The following is a 16,467-nucleotide window of genomic DNA, read 5'->3' as shown; positions in this document are numbered from 1 at the left end:
GACAGAGAGAGATCACAAGCAGGCAGAGAGGCAGGCAGAGAGGGAGGAGGAAGCAGGCTCCCTACTGAGCAGAGAGCCCGATGCGGGACTCAATCCCAGGACCCTGAGATCATGACCTGAGCCGAAGGCAGTGGCTTAACCCACTGAGCCACCCAGGCGCCCCAGGAAATCTGTATTTTAACATATTTCCTCAGTAGTGAGTTATAGAGCTTCTTTGCAGTAGTTGTTAAATAGGAGAGGGGAAACATTTATTTAAAGGTGGTCAATAAAATAGTGACAGAAATTCTAAAAACAAAACAAAGAAAACAGTTTAATGTTTTTATTATATTCTATAGTACATATAGTGGTGTTGTAGGGATTATGGATTATACAGCAATTCTCAAACTTAGCAGGTTATTAAAAATGATTAGTAGTATCCATCCCCAGAGTTTCTGATTTAATCTGGGATGGAACCTGGTAACTTGTATCTGAACCAAGTTCCTTAGACTATACTTCAAGCTCCATTATCCCATATAATTTAGGCTTAAGTTATTTTCAATCAATTTGCATACGCTGAAGTTTTATTACATGAAGAAATATAAAAAGAGGGTTCCAAAATATTTAAACCCACTGATCACTAAAACAAAGTTATTTGCCTCCTAAAATAATTACACAAAATTGTGATAAAGCATTCTAATATGCCCTGCATGAATGATTTTTAATATTTACCATGAATAGGAACATCAGTGCTTCTCTCTCATCAAAAATATTCATCAAATATCTTGTTTTAAAGGCTAATCATCAATGGTCAATGGCCATACTTAACTACTCTTTCCTAAGCAATATAAACATGAACATAAAAAGGCTATGTGTGTAAATAAAAAATAATATTAACTGTTTTATTGTCAAAGCTAAAAGTTCTAAGTTTCATTTCTGATTAGAATAGTTGACTCTCTTTTCATTCATGTTCAGTGTTGTCATATTTAAGCTATTAAAAAGAAACAACATACTCAAATTAGAGTTACTTGTGCTAAACCCACATCCCCAAACCAAGGTTTAATACTTAACCTACCTCCAGCTCCAATTTTTTTAAGGAATATGTTGTCTTAATTAGTTAGTCTGGAATTTTCTAGCCAGCACCAATGAGGTAATCTACCACATAAACCCTCTCTAACTCCCAAAAGAGGATGAGGTAATCTGTTCTTTCCTTAACCACCTCCCCCCCTTCCTGCCTATTAAGTCTTCCATTCTTTCTTAACAAAATTTATTGGCTTATTTAATGGGGGGAGGGGAAGAATGGGAGGAAGAGGGACAAGGAGACTCTCACTGACTGCGGAGTTCAATGTGGGGCTCAATTCTAGGACCCTGAGATCATGACCTAAACTGAAGTCAAGAGTGGGAAGCTCAGTTCTCTAGGCCACCCAGGTCCCTCTACAGCTTTACACTTTGTGCAGCCCCTTAGAGCTCCTTTCTACTTGTTAGATGGCTTGCTGCCTGATTCATGAATTGTTCAATAAAACCAAATAGATCCTAAAATTTTACTTGATTGAATTTTTGTTTTTCAACAAAACTTATGGTTTTCTTTTTATGTTTTTACCTTTTTGATGTTCACCTTTATAAGCAACTGGTGAAAACTCATGATTTGAACTGTTTAAGTCAAAGACGATAGAGTATACCACTAAACCAAATAATGTAATGAAACACTGGCACTATTTCTACGTTCTCTGGAGTGAGAGATCAATATATTCAGTTATTCCACATTTCTGTATGAGAGTAGATTCAATCTGTGTTACACACATTTGTAGGGCTCTGTAACCAAGGAGTAGAAGCAAAGTCTCTAGGAACGCCCAATACTTTTAAGAACTACGCATTTTTCTTTCCTAACAACGAAAAACACAAAAAAGCCAAAAAACTAAAAATAGAGTAAGTCTCTTCTCATAGTTTTATTCTCAGTAAGACTTTGGCATTTTCTTCTTTGTGGGTCCTAGTGCTACTTAACTAGTTAGTTACTGTCCTGACACAATTAGAAGGTCTTCTCATATTCCATCATAGAATTCGATCTAGATTATTGGTATTCTATCCATGTGAGTATTAGCTCAATTTTTAGAAATGTATTTCACTACTTTAAAGATTATACATATTCACTAAAGAAATTTGGTAAAATCCCCCAAAGCTCAAATCTGAACAATTAAGAGCTTAACTTCTATTAAAATTTTGAATTATCTGCCTGTTAAAATATGCACTACTACTATCACTACTAAAATACTTAACTTCATAAATTTTTAAAAGCTTATTATAGAAATCCTCAAATATAAATAAAAGTAGATAAAATGTATAATGGTCTAAATTTAAACCTGCTTTAAAAAAAAAAACACAAAACTTTAGCAATACATAATGAACATTTCTCATATCATTAAATAGTCTTATACCCTATGACTTTTTTAGTTGTACTACTGAAACATTTAATAAATGATCTAAAAGAATATATTCATTGTTTGGGGGGAGAAGTTCTCACAGAAAGATTTATCCACACAGAAATAACTATGCAACTCTCTTTGTTAATACAGAAAAGTTGTATATCACAGATACATTTACTTGACATGAATTCAAATAGTTGTGTAATTAAAACACTATAAAATTATACTTTGTAAATGTACTTTTTGGGATATAGAATATACATTGCACATAATCTATCCTACTACCACAGCACTCTATAGGGATATGTATTTTAAAAACTCACTACATTTTATAAACTATTAAAGGAGTTTCAAAAATCATTTGATTACTTTTTTTTACTTTGATACTTGAGATTCTGACCCCAATATATAATACACTTCCACTAGATGAACATTTTTTATATTCCTTATGTGAAGTTTGTCCTGAAATTCAAGTTTTTTAAGATTTTTTTTTTGACAGGGAGAGAGAAATCACAAGTAGGCAGAGAGGCAGGCAGACAGAGAGAAAGAGAGAGGAGGAAGCAGGCTCCCTGCGGAGCAGAGAGCCCGACGTGGGGCTCGATCCCAGCACCCTGGGATCATGACCTGAGCCGAAGGCAGAGGCTTTAACCCACTGAGCCACCCAGGCGCCCCCTGAAATTCAAATTTTAAGGCATATATCTCTTCTGATTGGCTTATCTTTCTCATTAAATCCGAGAACTAAAACCCCCACTTTCATTTATATATAAATCTTCTTGTTCACCATTAGGTTTAGACAATTATAGCTTTCCCTGCTTACAAAACTGGGTACTTAAACTTTGTTGTGGCCTGTTAAATTTCTAAGTCTGGAACATGATCAGCCCAAGTCAGTAGTCCCGTTCATGGACGGACGTACTCTGCCATGTTCCCGAAAGCTTAAAAAGTATTAGTATACTAAAAACTATCATAAGAATCCAAAACACAAGGCAAGTTAATAGATTCACATTCAGGAGAAAATTCAGTTAAGGTGGTATAAAAATAATTTTTGAGCAATTAAATTCTCAAGAATTGTTTAATATGTTCAATAACTGAAACACACCGTAGTTACTATGGGTCACACTCAATTAAAATTCCAGAGTAACATTTTAATTTTCGACAAGAGAGGGCTTCTTTTACTAAAAACACAATGATTTCCTGGAAAGAGGTGAATGTTGTTGGTGCTCTGGGAAGCTGTAGTCCTGGCTTCTCTGAGTTTTAAAGACATGTGGGGCTATATTCTTAGAAAGGGGGAATGCCACTTCGGGATTTTTTCTGATTTACCTTTTTACAGGTACCAATAGTTGATTTGATATATTATTTTCTTTCTTTCTTTTAAGATTTTATTCATACATTTGAGAGAGACAAAGAGAGCACAAGCAGAAGGAGGGACAGAGGGAGAGGGAAACACAGACTCCCCACTGAGCTGGGAGCCTGACGTGGGGCTTGATCCCAGGACACTGAGGTCATGACCTGGGCTGAAGTCAGACGCTTAACCGCCTGAGCCATCCAGGCGCCCCTGGTACATTACTTTCTAAGGGATAATGATCACACACTGTTTCTCTCTACCATCCACACTGACCGGGGCTTTTAAAATCTCTGGTGCCAGCCAGAGGGTTGTCTCGGTCATATCTTCTCTTCCAGCTGCTTCTTATTCACCTGTGCAACCGCACACAAGCTGCTCCATCTTCTTTTCCTACACCCTGCAATCTTCCACCCACTGAGGGACAGTCCGGGGCACCCCACTGGTACGTTATCTTACACATGACATAATAACGCCCTTGTACAAGCCTCTCTTCATACAAATGCGAGTTTCTCTAGGGAGGAAACCTAGCAGTAGATACGCTAGTTCACAAAATAGGTCTATCGCGTAGAGAAGGCTATTCTCAGCTATTGCCAAGCTGTTTATGATAATTCGCATTCACACCATCAAGGTATAAGCGTTCCACACTGTGCCCTTAATTTTATCTTTACCCACTTAAGGCTATTAAATCAATCTTGGAAAATGACTTTTTAACATTTTTAAATGCAGGCTCTTTCATCAACTTCCCTTGAAAAATGAGAACTCATTCATTTCTTGTCCATTTATGTTTACGAAACAAAACACATTCATTTCCCTTTTATTTCTCTCGTCCCTAACTCCTTTCTTCCTTCATTTTGCTTTTCCAACATGTTGCCAATCTTGCCCCTAAACTTGAACATAGAAGTTGTGCTAGCAAAACATCTGAATTACAAAAAAAAAAAAAAAAAGAAATAATAATATAGGTTAACTAGAATTAAATTTTAATAAAGAGCCCACACCATATCCATGCACTGTAACATCAAATTCTACTATATTTGCTTGTGTGCATTATAATTTTTCCTATTATAAACAGAAAATATTGTGACTTCATGATTCCGTCAAATACACCTGAGTTTCTTTGAAACTCACATCGACATCACAGGTTTCGGTGGGCAAGCGACTGAGTTTCTTGGTCTTAGTTTCCTCATCTGTCCTCACAGAATTTTTTTAAGGGTGAAAGTGTGTGTGTGTGTGAAACCTGGTGCCATTGGGAGGAGAAGGGGGTGCTCTACAGCACCAGGTGCTGTTTGCTTGTCCTTACTCTAACTCAAGGTGGATGCGCCCTTGCTGCCTTTCATTTCTACTTCAGTTTAGCGGCCTTACTTATGTTCTCGTACATCTCCATTGGCTTCCTGCCTTCCCTCCTCCCTGTGGTAACTGTATTCCTTTCATTCACCGACAAATGCCGACCAACGAATTCGTTTTAATCACTGACGCATCAGAAAGCCCCACAGACTAGGATTCTAAGTGCAACTCTGGACTGTTGGCACTCTTGACCTTCTCTGACTCTCGAGTTCTTCATCCGGAGGATAATGTTTGCTCCGCATGATATTTGTAAGGGTTAAATTTGATAATCTTTGTAAATGGCAAGAAAAGAGAAAATTCAGTAAGTAGTAGGTGATACTACTATTTTTTGACAACCCCCTTTCTGCTTCTTTTTTTATTTATTCTCACTACTCTTTTTTTTTTTTTTTTTAAGATTTATTTATTTGAGAGAGAGAGAGACAGAGCGAGAGCACATGCACCAGTGGGAAGGGCGGAGGAAGAAGAAGAGAGACTCTCAAGCAGACTGTATACTGAGCATGGAGACCAGCTTGGGGCTCAATCTCATGACCCTGAGATCACGACCTGGGTAAAAACCTAGAGTCAGGGCTAAACCAACTAGGCCCTCCAAGGTGCCCTGGTTTTTTCTCTATTCTGTAAGCTCGGTGACGATAGGATCAATACCCGCCCTGCTCATAATTATAGCCGCAGAGCATCCCAGAGCGCCGGGCCTTAGCTGTACTTAAAAGACAGGGTTACAAGGCACCTGGGTGGCTCAGTAGGTTCAGCCTCTGCCTCTGGCTCAGTTCACGGTCCCAGGGCCCTGGGATTGAGCCCCGCATCGGGCTCCCTGCTCAGCGGGGAGTCTGCTTCTCCCTCTCCCTCCTGCTCCCCCTGCTTGTGCTTGCTCTCGCCCCACCCCCGTGTCAAATAAAAAAATTAAAATCTTAAAAAATAAATAAATAAAAGACAAGGTTACTGAGGGGAGGAAGGGAGGAAAGGAGAGGCAGAGAAGAGAAGAGGAGGCAGGAGGAAAGGAAGGAAGGAAGGAAGAACTGGGGCGGGGGGGGGGGGGGGGGGGACCCATCAATTACTGGGCTTCTGACTTAAAGCCAATTTGACTTTCTGCTTCTGCTTTCTACAGCAATTTTGATTATGTGCCTGAAAGTCACTTTTAATCTTTGGCTTTTTCTTAGTATTTCCAATTCCACTTTCAAGCTTCCTCTCACTAAACCATTACCACTTACATCTCTCGGTGGACGCCTCTATAACCTAGAACGGTCGAAGTTTTTAGCTTAATATGTGAATTTGTAGCTCTACAGCAATATTAGCATAGATTTTGGGAAAGTGTACTGTTTTTTAAAAAACACGGTCCATTTTATATTTTTTATGGAATAGGATATTTCTAAGTAAAATGCCATTTTCTTTTTTTTCCCCAAAGACAAAAGTTTCTTCAAAGATATTTCTTATATTTAAAAAACTATCATAAGAGATCATTCTAAATCATGAAATCAACAAATACCTATCAATTCACTCCTGTTGGAGTGAGTTTTTGGTAGAATCATTTTTTCTAACATTATTTTTAAAAATCTAAATTTTAAAGCTAAAATATTTCAGTCATTAGATGTTTCAGAAACAAAGGACTGGACAATTTTAATTTGTATCTTAACTGGGGTAAGCGGATACAAAAAGTTTGAACATGAATTGTACTATTGAAGAGCTTAAAGAGAAACAGGCGGAGTTCTTATTTAAACAACTAAAAAGGAAATGTCCTCCACTTGTTTTCAAGGAAATCTGATAGGTCTCTCCCCAAAACTGTCTAACACAGATTTTACCTATCATTTATGTATCTGAAATTATTTGGTCATGAATCATTGCAATTTGAGAGTTTAGCTTCCTGATGGAAAAGTACTTAAGAGGGAAATACCTTTGTCCTTAAAGTCATACTTTGGATTGCCAACCCTATTCTAAGCTATTCTAAAACTTGAAGGGGAAAAACAAACAAACAAACAACAAAACAAAACAAAACAAAACAAAAAAACAAAAAGAAAGCAAGCAAATGTCAGGTTTTGCTATATAATAAAATCAATTCTCATTTATCCGTGCTAATGTGGACAGACCCAGAGTATTCCGAAGTGGAACCTTTTAGATAATCAGAAATCTCATTTTAGTCATTCTAGCCACTGTTGCCAACTCTGAAGAGAGGTGCTAGTAAGGAGCAGCAGTTCCACCTGCCTGCCCTCTGGTGGACGTGCGAACGAGCAGGGAAATGGCTATCGAAAGAACAGCTGGTGTGAGTGGGAAGCTTATTCACAAGTAAGTCATCTTTTTGTGACTCTGTGTTGCATGTAGAAATGATTTTGATTACATTTCTAATAATTGCACATTTATCAGGGACATCACTCCGTAGGGGGAAAAAACATAGCAAGTTAAATCATCTGTGAACCTCTTTATTCTTTGCATCTTGTCTCCTACTTGTTAGATGAATGGCTAACACTGGGCTTGGCCCTAAAAGGGCGGGTCGAGCTTTGCTCTGTCCAGGACCGTGATTTGATATTCAGAGCCTGAAGAGCAGAAGGTGTCATTCTGAAGAGGTTTAACCTTCAATTATGATGAAGGGGAAATACAAGGAAGGAAAAAAACAAACAAGAGGAGACTTCAGCTGATGGTGAACGGCCATGGAGTACTAGCGAGGGCACATTTTGCAAGGTTTGGCTGGGCTCCCTGAAAAATCACCAGCAGCAACTCCCCTCCGGCAGCAGCTGGCACTCCAGGCAGTGAAGCCGCACGGGGAGGAAGACAGGGGCTCCTCTGCACACAGGGAAACAGCTGATGCACAAAAATACAGACCGGGATGAAATTAGCAACAAGTAGCTGACTATTTTTTTCTCTTTGTAAAGTTCACTCAGTTACTAAGACGGATGTAAATTTAACCCTAGAGACAGTGTGGCCTCTCACATGGAACTGAGAAGCAATCCTAACCCAGAGGCTCAGGGACAACCCTGATTTAAGATCCTGTTTCTTGTAGGCTCTGTCCTGCGAATAGGGTGCACCATCTTTAACCCAACCGTTCGGGAAGCAGATTCAGCTACCTATTAAACACGTGACAGTTTCAAAATGTTCAGGATTCTCTGCCCAGCACTCACATTACTCAGCTGTCAAAGTAAAGAGCTCAGATATATGATGTGAAAATTACATTTTAACGAGGTGTCATGTGTGTTTAAAGTTCTTATTCATCACTACATAGTCACAGCCTGTACTGGAGACACAAATGCACTTAATTAGCATATTATAAGGACAGAAGGTTCACCTTATCTGCATTGTTAAACTGTTATGTGTAGGCTTTTTGTTGTAGTTTTTAGGTTCTGTTATCTTCAGCATATAAGGAAGGATACATTTACATAATCTCAAACAGCTTTCAAGAAATATGGATTGTGTTCAGGAAGCAGAAGAACCGTGGTAAGAGACAGTAACTGCCTGTCTTCATTGTTTTGTTGTTCATCCTGGTTGCTTGATGTGTTTCATTAAATTGTAACCCATAGATTTTTAGATCTGTTAGACATGTTAACTGTAAGAAATTTTTGGAAGTGGGCTTCTCTGACTATTCTTATCACCAACCTAAATCTACTTCCTCCTCCTTCAGTAGCAAATACTGGAAAACTTTATATATTTGACAAAGAAAGTTTAGATTGTTCTACAGGCAGTTGAGAAGCAAACTAGAAGAGTCCAGGAAAATACCTCACATGTCAGTGCCATTTATTAATGAATAACGGACTCAGCATAAGGCAGTTTGAGACAAAGAACTAAAGGGTGAAAGTCCGTGACTAGTCATAGCTAAGGGGCGGTGAGGCAACTGATTGGCTAACACCAGATGTAGCTGATATAAGGTAGTTCTAGAATTACAATGCCAATCTGAGAATCACTCAAATAACATGGGACATAGCCAAGTATTATTTGGGGGGTTTTAACATCTATCTTATTACAAGAGCCGGCTAATGGCAATGATGAAAATATAGTTCATGGGGCACAGAGGTGGCTCAGTTGCTCAGGTTATTGTTCCAGAGTCCTGGGATCCAGCTCCGCATTGGGCTCCCTGCTCAGTGGAGAACTTGCCTCTTCTCCTCCCTCTGCTGCTCCCCCTGCTGGTGCTCACCCTCTCTCCCACACTCTCTCTCTGTCAAATAAATGAACAAAATCTTTAAAAAAAAATACAGTTCATATAATATTTTATAAGATAGGATAAAGGCTCAGTTAAAAGTACATTTGAAAAAAGTTCTAGATCTGGTAGTTCTAGGTATGGTTTTCTGGTCGGAAAAAAAGAGAAGCGCTTTTCCATTTACTTTATATTAAGATGCTAACGCTTGCAAGCATTTTGGATACAGGTGACGCAAACTGAATCCGCTGTTCTGCAGACAAAATGTGTTTTCAACAGAATACAATTATTATTCATTTCTGGATATGAAATACGTTCCGTTTTTTTCAGACATGAAGAAAATCCTAAAATTCATCAACTGAAAAATTTAAGAATATGTTCTGAATATAAAATTCATTGAACAGGGCTGCCTGGGTGGCTCAGTGGGTTGAGCCTCTGCCTTCAGCTCAGGTCATGATCTCAGGGTCCTGGGATCAAGTCCCGCATCGGGCTCTCTGCTAGGCAGGGAGCCTGCTTCCTCCTCCCATTCTCTCTCTCTCTCTCTCTCTCTGCCTGCCTCTCTGCCTACTTGTGATCTCTCTCTGTCAAATAAATAAGCAATCTTATAAAAAAATTAATTGAGCAGTTGCTCACTTTCTTCCCTATTATAAGACTACCGACTCCAATGTCTTCTAATTACTTCTGAAAGCAAGCTCATTAGGTGTTAATGTGCTTGGGCACTTCTCTCTAACACCTGCTAAACTTGCTTAAAGTTACCAAAGCTCTTTACAATCTGAGTGAAGAGGAGAAGAAGCTGGATGTAGGGGTTGGGGGTGGGGAACAGCTGGCATGAATCCTAAAGCTTCCAGAGTAGGGAGTGTGAGGTCCACCGTGATGGGGATGACCTGAGAGGCATACGTGTCATCTTCATAAAACAAATTTTAGGACTAATACTCTTATTCTCATAACATTCTGAATATTAATATATATGATAATTCATTCTTTGATGTATTAAATCGTCCAACAAATCTTGCAGAACACCCACTATATATTGGGCACTCCACAGGGACCTGTAAGCAAAAATGACTGAAACAATATCAACAAGATTATTTCTATGGGAATCAAAATCTCGTTTTAGCTCTGGAGCAAAAGCTTTTCATAAATTGGAAATTCTTTGCATTTGGTATGTTCTTTACCATGTGAGATAGAACTATATTATTAAAAACTGTTTTTGCACAATTTGCAAACATAAATTATTATGTGACTAGCAATACTGCATAAATACAGATTCATTTTCCATTACTTTCATGCTGGAAAACTACAGAAAACGCTGGCAAACTTCCATTTAATGTAATGCAAAATATATGATGACAGTTCCGAAAATGTTTTTAGACAAAAATGAGAACAAATTTTAAGCTTTTTAAAACTTGGCCCAGAAGCGCAGGCCCATTAAAGCACTTTTCAAGGAGAAACTTCACTTAAAATTATCAAAGAACATTTGGAAAACAAGTTTAAAAAATCATATTAATATTAATTGATTTATACGGCTATTGTTGAAAACAACCTGTTTCATAGACTGTACCATTCCCAGGATGATTTCCTTTGAAAAAGAACATAAACCAAGTCCTGTAGCTGAGCCAGCCCAACAAAGGCAGGGCAATTAGCAGTTTGAAGATGGGTGTTGGGAAAAATAAGGGACTGAAGTTAAATGATTTCTGAAACTACTTTTAGGAGACACTGTTTTCCTTGTTATTCTTCTTAAAGTTCACCATTTCAAAAGTTAAACTGGACTCTTGTTAAGAAGAGAAAATACATCTGATTTCATGGTTGAAGAACAGACACAACTTTTTAGAGCACAAATCTACGGTAGTCTTATCGTGAGAACTACAGATTAGATTTGCATCTAGAAAGGGCCTGGCATCTGGGGAAACTGAGATCACTTCCAGCAAATGAACGAATCTAGAGGCACAGCCTCCGTTAACACTTGCCGTGACCAATGCCATAGGAGGGAACATGAATCTGGAGTTGGGATGCCCTTCAACAGCTGTGGGGTATTTGAGTCATACAAACTATGGTGTCTTAGGTTCCTCATTTAAAAAGTGTGGATGAGAACAACTTTTGCAGGGTTGGTGTGCGGCTATTTGGTTAAATTTGCTATCCCTTCCACAAATATCATCTTGTTAAAATTTAACAAAATTTTTGGAGATCAGGGTTATTTTTTTCCATTTTGTAGTCGAGAAAACCAAGACCAAGCAATGGAGGCAGGATTCAAACCCAAGCCCACGGACTCCCAAACTCCCATTCAGAGTAGCATGTTACCTGTGCGTACGCTTCCCCAGAGGATTTTTACGTGCTCAAGAGAAACATATTTGCCCCCTAACTTGCAGCTCCCAGATCCTTTAATGGGTCAAAAAGTGATATTCAGTACAAGTATGACACAGATACCCCTTTGCATAAGAACTTCAGAAGTGTGAGTTTTTATTGATTAGAACTCAGTTAAAATCAGAGCAAAAAAGCTTGCTTCCAACAGATGGCAAGAGCAAATACACTTTAGATCTACAGACTCAGAATTAGCCTTTTTGACCCTAACATATTTATAGTAAGTTGTTTCTGTACATAAACACATGAGAAGATCCATAATAAGAATTCACTAAAGGCAATTTCTTTGAAAAATGTCAACCTAATTTACTAAAGGAAAACATACAGCTGAAGCTGTTTGCGAGGAATAAGATGAACAGCCTCTATTAATGCTAATTGGAATTCTCATATCCACACATACAATGCAGAAAATTTACTTCTACACTTACTCTTCCTGCCTCGAAACTGCAGTAAGTCCACACCAAAATGCTGGCTTTTAAATCTGAGCCTTAATGCATGAAAATTGGATCATTTTTCTTATGATTCTATTTACAAATTTACAAATTACAGATGGAATCTTACTCTTTACAAAACAGACAAGATCTTCATTGTTATTTAAAGGAGGAAAACCTGAATCTCCTGGCAAAGTTAGGAATTTGTTTCAAAAGCTGAACTTTCCCATTTCTCAGTGTTTGCTGCTTTAATAACCTCCTTTCAACAAACAAGAATGCTAGTACATTTGGGCAAGATGGTTTAATATTTTAACTCCCATAAATAAACAAACACATAAAATTAAATGAGTGGTGTACTTTTCCTTATGTCCACAATGACCGGTCATATAAATATATTCACATACATAAGTTTACTAATATCTACTGGAAATATCTTTGTATCAAGTCTCTAAATACTTGGGACCATGGTATCGTCTTGTTCTTTCAGGATAATTCAAAAAACTAAACTCAGAATTTGCATCAATTTATCAAGGCCAATTAACCTTAGCCTATTTATCATTAGTGATAAAAATAATGAATAATATTTTCAATAAATAAAACTTGAAACATGTTACTCTTTCTTCTTCACCGATTAACAACAAAAGATGAATTGTTACCTGCAGGCAATTAGAAATTATGTCCTATTGCAATTTAAAAGTCAAAAGACGTGTGGGGGGTTGGGAGGGCCTGGTGGTGGGTATTACGGAGGGCACGTATTGCATGGAGCACTGGGTGTGGTGCATAAACAATGAATCTTGGAACACTGAAAAAATAAAACTAAATTAAAAAAAAATAAGTCAGAAGAGGCTAAGAATACACATAAACAGAGTTTTCATGGAAAAAATACAAATTTTAGTTTAGGAATATCACTGTTATGAAAAAAAAGAAAAGGTCTTCCCAGAATACTCCAGATGGTTAATTCTTGCTTAGGTTTTCAACTGAAGGGTGTATCAAATTGAAAGAGCTTACCTGTACAGTGGTGAGTCAGGTACTGTACTTGAGCTAGGAGAGTTTTTGAGGATTTAGTAAGGAGAAGTAGCTCTTGCTGCTGTTGCATACTTGGGCCTAATATTAGCTCTGCTGGCCATGGAAAGAATTGCTGACACTCTGACTAAGGTCTCTTGTAGATTAGAGAAAATGCCAACTAATTTCTCATTGTATCAGAGAAAGAAGTGGAAAGCTATTCCCTCATTCATTCAACAAAAAGTTACTTAGCCTTTATTTTATATATGCCATATATTATACCGGTGTCCATATGGAACTTAGAATCTAGTTGTGTAAGAAGACGTGTGTAATGAACTAAGTTAGGAATCAGAACAGCATGGTAGTACACGTAGGGTAAGAGCATGGCAGAAAACAAGTTACATTAACATATGAGTACTGAGAGACACACAGTGTAATCTCTGAATTGCTATATTACTATCAAAATTCAAACACCTGTATCTTAGTTGTCCATTACACTTAATCATGAAGAACAGCATTATTGCTAGTTAAAAGAATTGAACCTCTAAACTTAGAGAATTCTATTCAGTTATGTAAACAAATATTTAAAATAATAAAACAATTTATGACTATCTCTAAATAACATTAAAAGGAAATGGTATGTCCTAGAGAGGAAAAAGACAATTTTAAAGAATTTGGGGGGGGGGCACCTGGGTGGCTCAGTGGGTTAAGAGTCTGCCTTCAGCTCAGGCCATGATTCCAGGTTGCTAGGAATCAAGCCCCACATCAGGCTGGGAAGTCTGCTTCTCCCTCTGCTCCTTCTCCCCAACTTGTGCTCTCTCTTTCTCTCTCAAATAAATAAATAAAATATTTTTAAAAAAAGAATTAGAATTAAAGATGATCTCTGGTTTACTTAAAGCACTGTTTTGCATTGTTTTTTTCTTATAAAATTGAGGTCTTTTGTTGTTGTTGTTTATTGGTTATAAACATTTTTCTGTATGTATCAATTAGGTATACTCATATATTCACTCAAACCGACAAGGTTCCCAGTAGGGGTGATCATATGTGACACTCTCTGCAAAGTGAACATATTGTCCTAGGGGTCCTGAAGTGTTATCTCAAGGCAGCCCTTGACATTTTTCCAAGTGGAGAGCACTTCTGAGGGTATGTCACAATTAATTAGACAGGATGGCATTCTATTTTAGTAAAGGTTTTGTGTACTTCACTACACAAAGAACTAACCAGCTGATAATAAAAATGCCCTTCAGAGAAGGGCTTAAGATTGGAGACTAGCTGCACGAGGGAGAAAAAGTTTCTTACACGTTTTTTGTTCTTAATAGCTTAAAGTGCTTAACAACAACATTTTGTTGATGAAAAGATAAGGATCAGTTTTCAGCTACACAGGCCAGAAGAAGACAACAAAGGAAGTCTAATCATATAATTAAAAACCTTATCAAAAACAAACCACAAACATCTCCCCCTCCAGTATCATCAAAAAGCCAAACTTACCTGATCTACCATCCAGAGGTCCAAAATCCAAGGAATATTTCACGACGTGATAGTTATTCCATACGTAAAGAAGGTTGTCCCTGGGGTTGTAATCCACAGCTGCTATGTACTGGTATGAATTGGGAAAGGGGACATCCACCAAACTATCCTTGCTTTGGTCGGTGTTGTAAATGTAGTCAATCTTATTCCCTGTGGCCTCATTGTCATCATCCTCGTAGACAGATTTGACCACATACAGAATCCCGCAAATCATAAATGCGTTGGAAGCGGATCTTTTATCGTATGCAGTATCCCACGTCCCTTCAATCCGTAGGGTATAAGGGTTCAATTGACTAATGACAATTTTACCATTATTTTGTTCTGTTGCATAGATCACCCAGAGCCCATTTTCATCCACGGCCAGGTCTATGTCAGATTTGCCTCCCCATCGGTAAGGGGAGGTATCATGGTAATTAGCATTTGCTATGATCGCCTCTCCGCTCTTGATCCTAGTCCGCAAATCAAACTTGACTATGTTCCTGGTGCGCTCTTTGTTGAAAAACAGAGCTCCGTCATACACGACAAACCCTGTGCCATCCACCCTGTGAGGGAGCTTGTAGGTTGTGGTAGGTCTTCCGGCGATGAAGTCGTCCTTGGAGGAGTACTCAGTGAGGGTGTCGGTTCTGTAGGGTGTCCAGGGCATATAATAAATCTTGTCCGAAGCCTGCAGAGGGTCTTTGCACCATGCCCCAGATTGGTGGTCGGATTCAAACAAATGTTCACTCTGGTATACCCCTTTCAGTAGTCCAGGACAAAGAAAAACTGTTGGAAGGGAAAGAGTTAAAATAATAAACATATTAATTTTAATATTTTGTTAGAGATTCTTCTTTTTCATCAAATGGAATGTAACTCTAACAAGATATACCCACCACCACTTAATTCTTTCCTTGCGTTCTTCTGAGTACACATATTAATTCTGACATTTGCTCAAAATCATTTTGATTTCATTTGCTGAAAAATGTGGCCTCTCTAGGAGTACTTGTGTTTTCCTTTGATTTTTACCTTTGTAAACATGTGATACTGTATTTTTGGATATATATATATATATATACAGGTGTGATGTATGTCTATGTATTCTATAGACATAAAATAAATACAAATGTTTTTACATAATATTTTATGTATCTTTTTTGAAATTAAATATATATATATGTATATTGTTTTCACTGTGATTTTAACCCCTCAATAACTTACCATTAAGACATAAGTAGAAATCTAATACTAATTAAGTATAATAATAAAGGAAAAGAAAAGCCCTATAATACAGGCCACTGAATCTTCTAGCAAAAAAAAAAAACAAACAAAACAAAGCCAAAAAACCTCTTAAAGCTACTATAGCACACACAGAGCATGCAACCCACACAATTAAAAATGGGTGATGGATGGATACTGGGAGGAAAAAGAGAAAGGAAGAAAAAGGAAGGAAAGAAGGAATAAGGAAAGAAGAAAGGTAAAAGGTTACAGAGAAAAGAACCCAAGATCTAGATTTTAATCAGTTAAAAATGTCCTGTTAAATACAGTAGTATTGGAACTTAAAAACATGTACCTTTTACTGTTACATGAGAAGAACATTAAAAAACAAGCTTACTTGCTACAATATTTTGCTGCTCATACTTCAGATTGAAAATGGGCAGGAATTATCTGATTCACTTCATTTTTAGTATGATTCAGTTAGCACACTGTGTGAATAGGGGTAAGCAACCCTGGCCGGCTTATAATGCAGGGGCTATAAAGCAATGTTTCCCAGAGAGCGGTCCTTGAAGCACCTGTTTCAAGTGGTATAACTAGATGTTACACAGAAAGAAAACAGGGATCCTCAGCCGTGTTTAAGAAATAGTATATTAAATAGAATTGTGGCAGAGATTCTAATAGCTTTGGTATATCAGTGAATCTCCCAGGCAGGAGTGAGGAAGATGAGCAAATTTCACAATCTAATTTAATCATGGGACATTTTCTACAGAG

At 37.8% G+C, this 16,467-nt stretch overlaps 1 protein-coding gene across 13 annotated transcripts in view; it reads right to left on the bottom strand.

Annotated features, from left to right (window-relative positions):
* ADGRL3 (adhesion G protein-coupled receptor L3) overlaps positions 1–16,467 on the bottom strand; it is an 801,456-nt gene that overhangs the window by 262,060 nt on the left and 522,929 nt on the right. For all 13 annotated transcript variants that reach the window (XM_059384586.1, XM_059384618.1, XM_059384626.1 and 10 more), the window contains one exon: positions 14,467–15,267. In XM_059384586.1, coding sequence (XP_059240569.1) covers positions 14,467–15,267 — 801 coding nt within the window. The remainder of the gene's footprint in view (positions 1–14,466; positions 15,268–16,467) is intronic.

Source organism: Mustela nigripes, chromosome 1 (assembly GCF_022355385.1).
Source record: "Mustela nigripes isolate SB6536 chromosome 1, MUSNIG.SB6536, whole genome shotgun sequence".
NCBI classification, from domain to species: domain Eukaryota; kingdom Metazoa; phylum Chordata; class Mammalia; order Carnivora; family Mustelidae; genus Mustela; species Mustela nigripes.
Note: the sequence above shows the minus strand (reverse complement) of the source record. Positions and strands in the feature narration are given on the sequence as shown.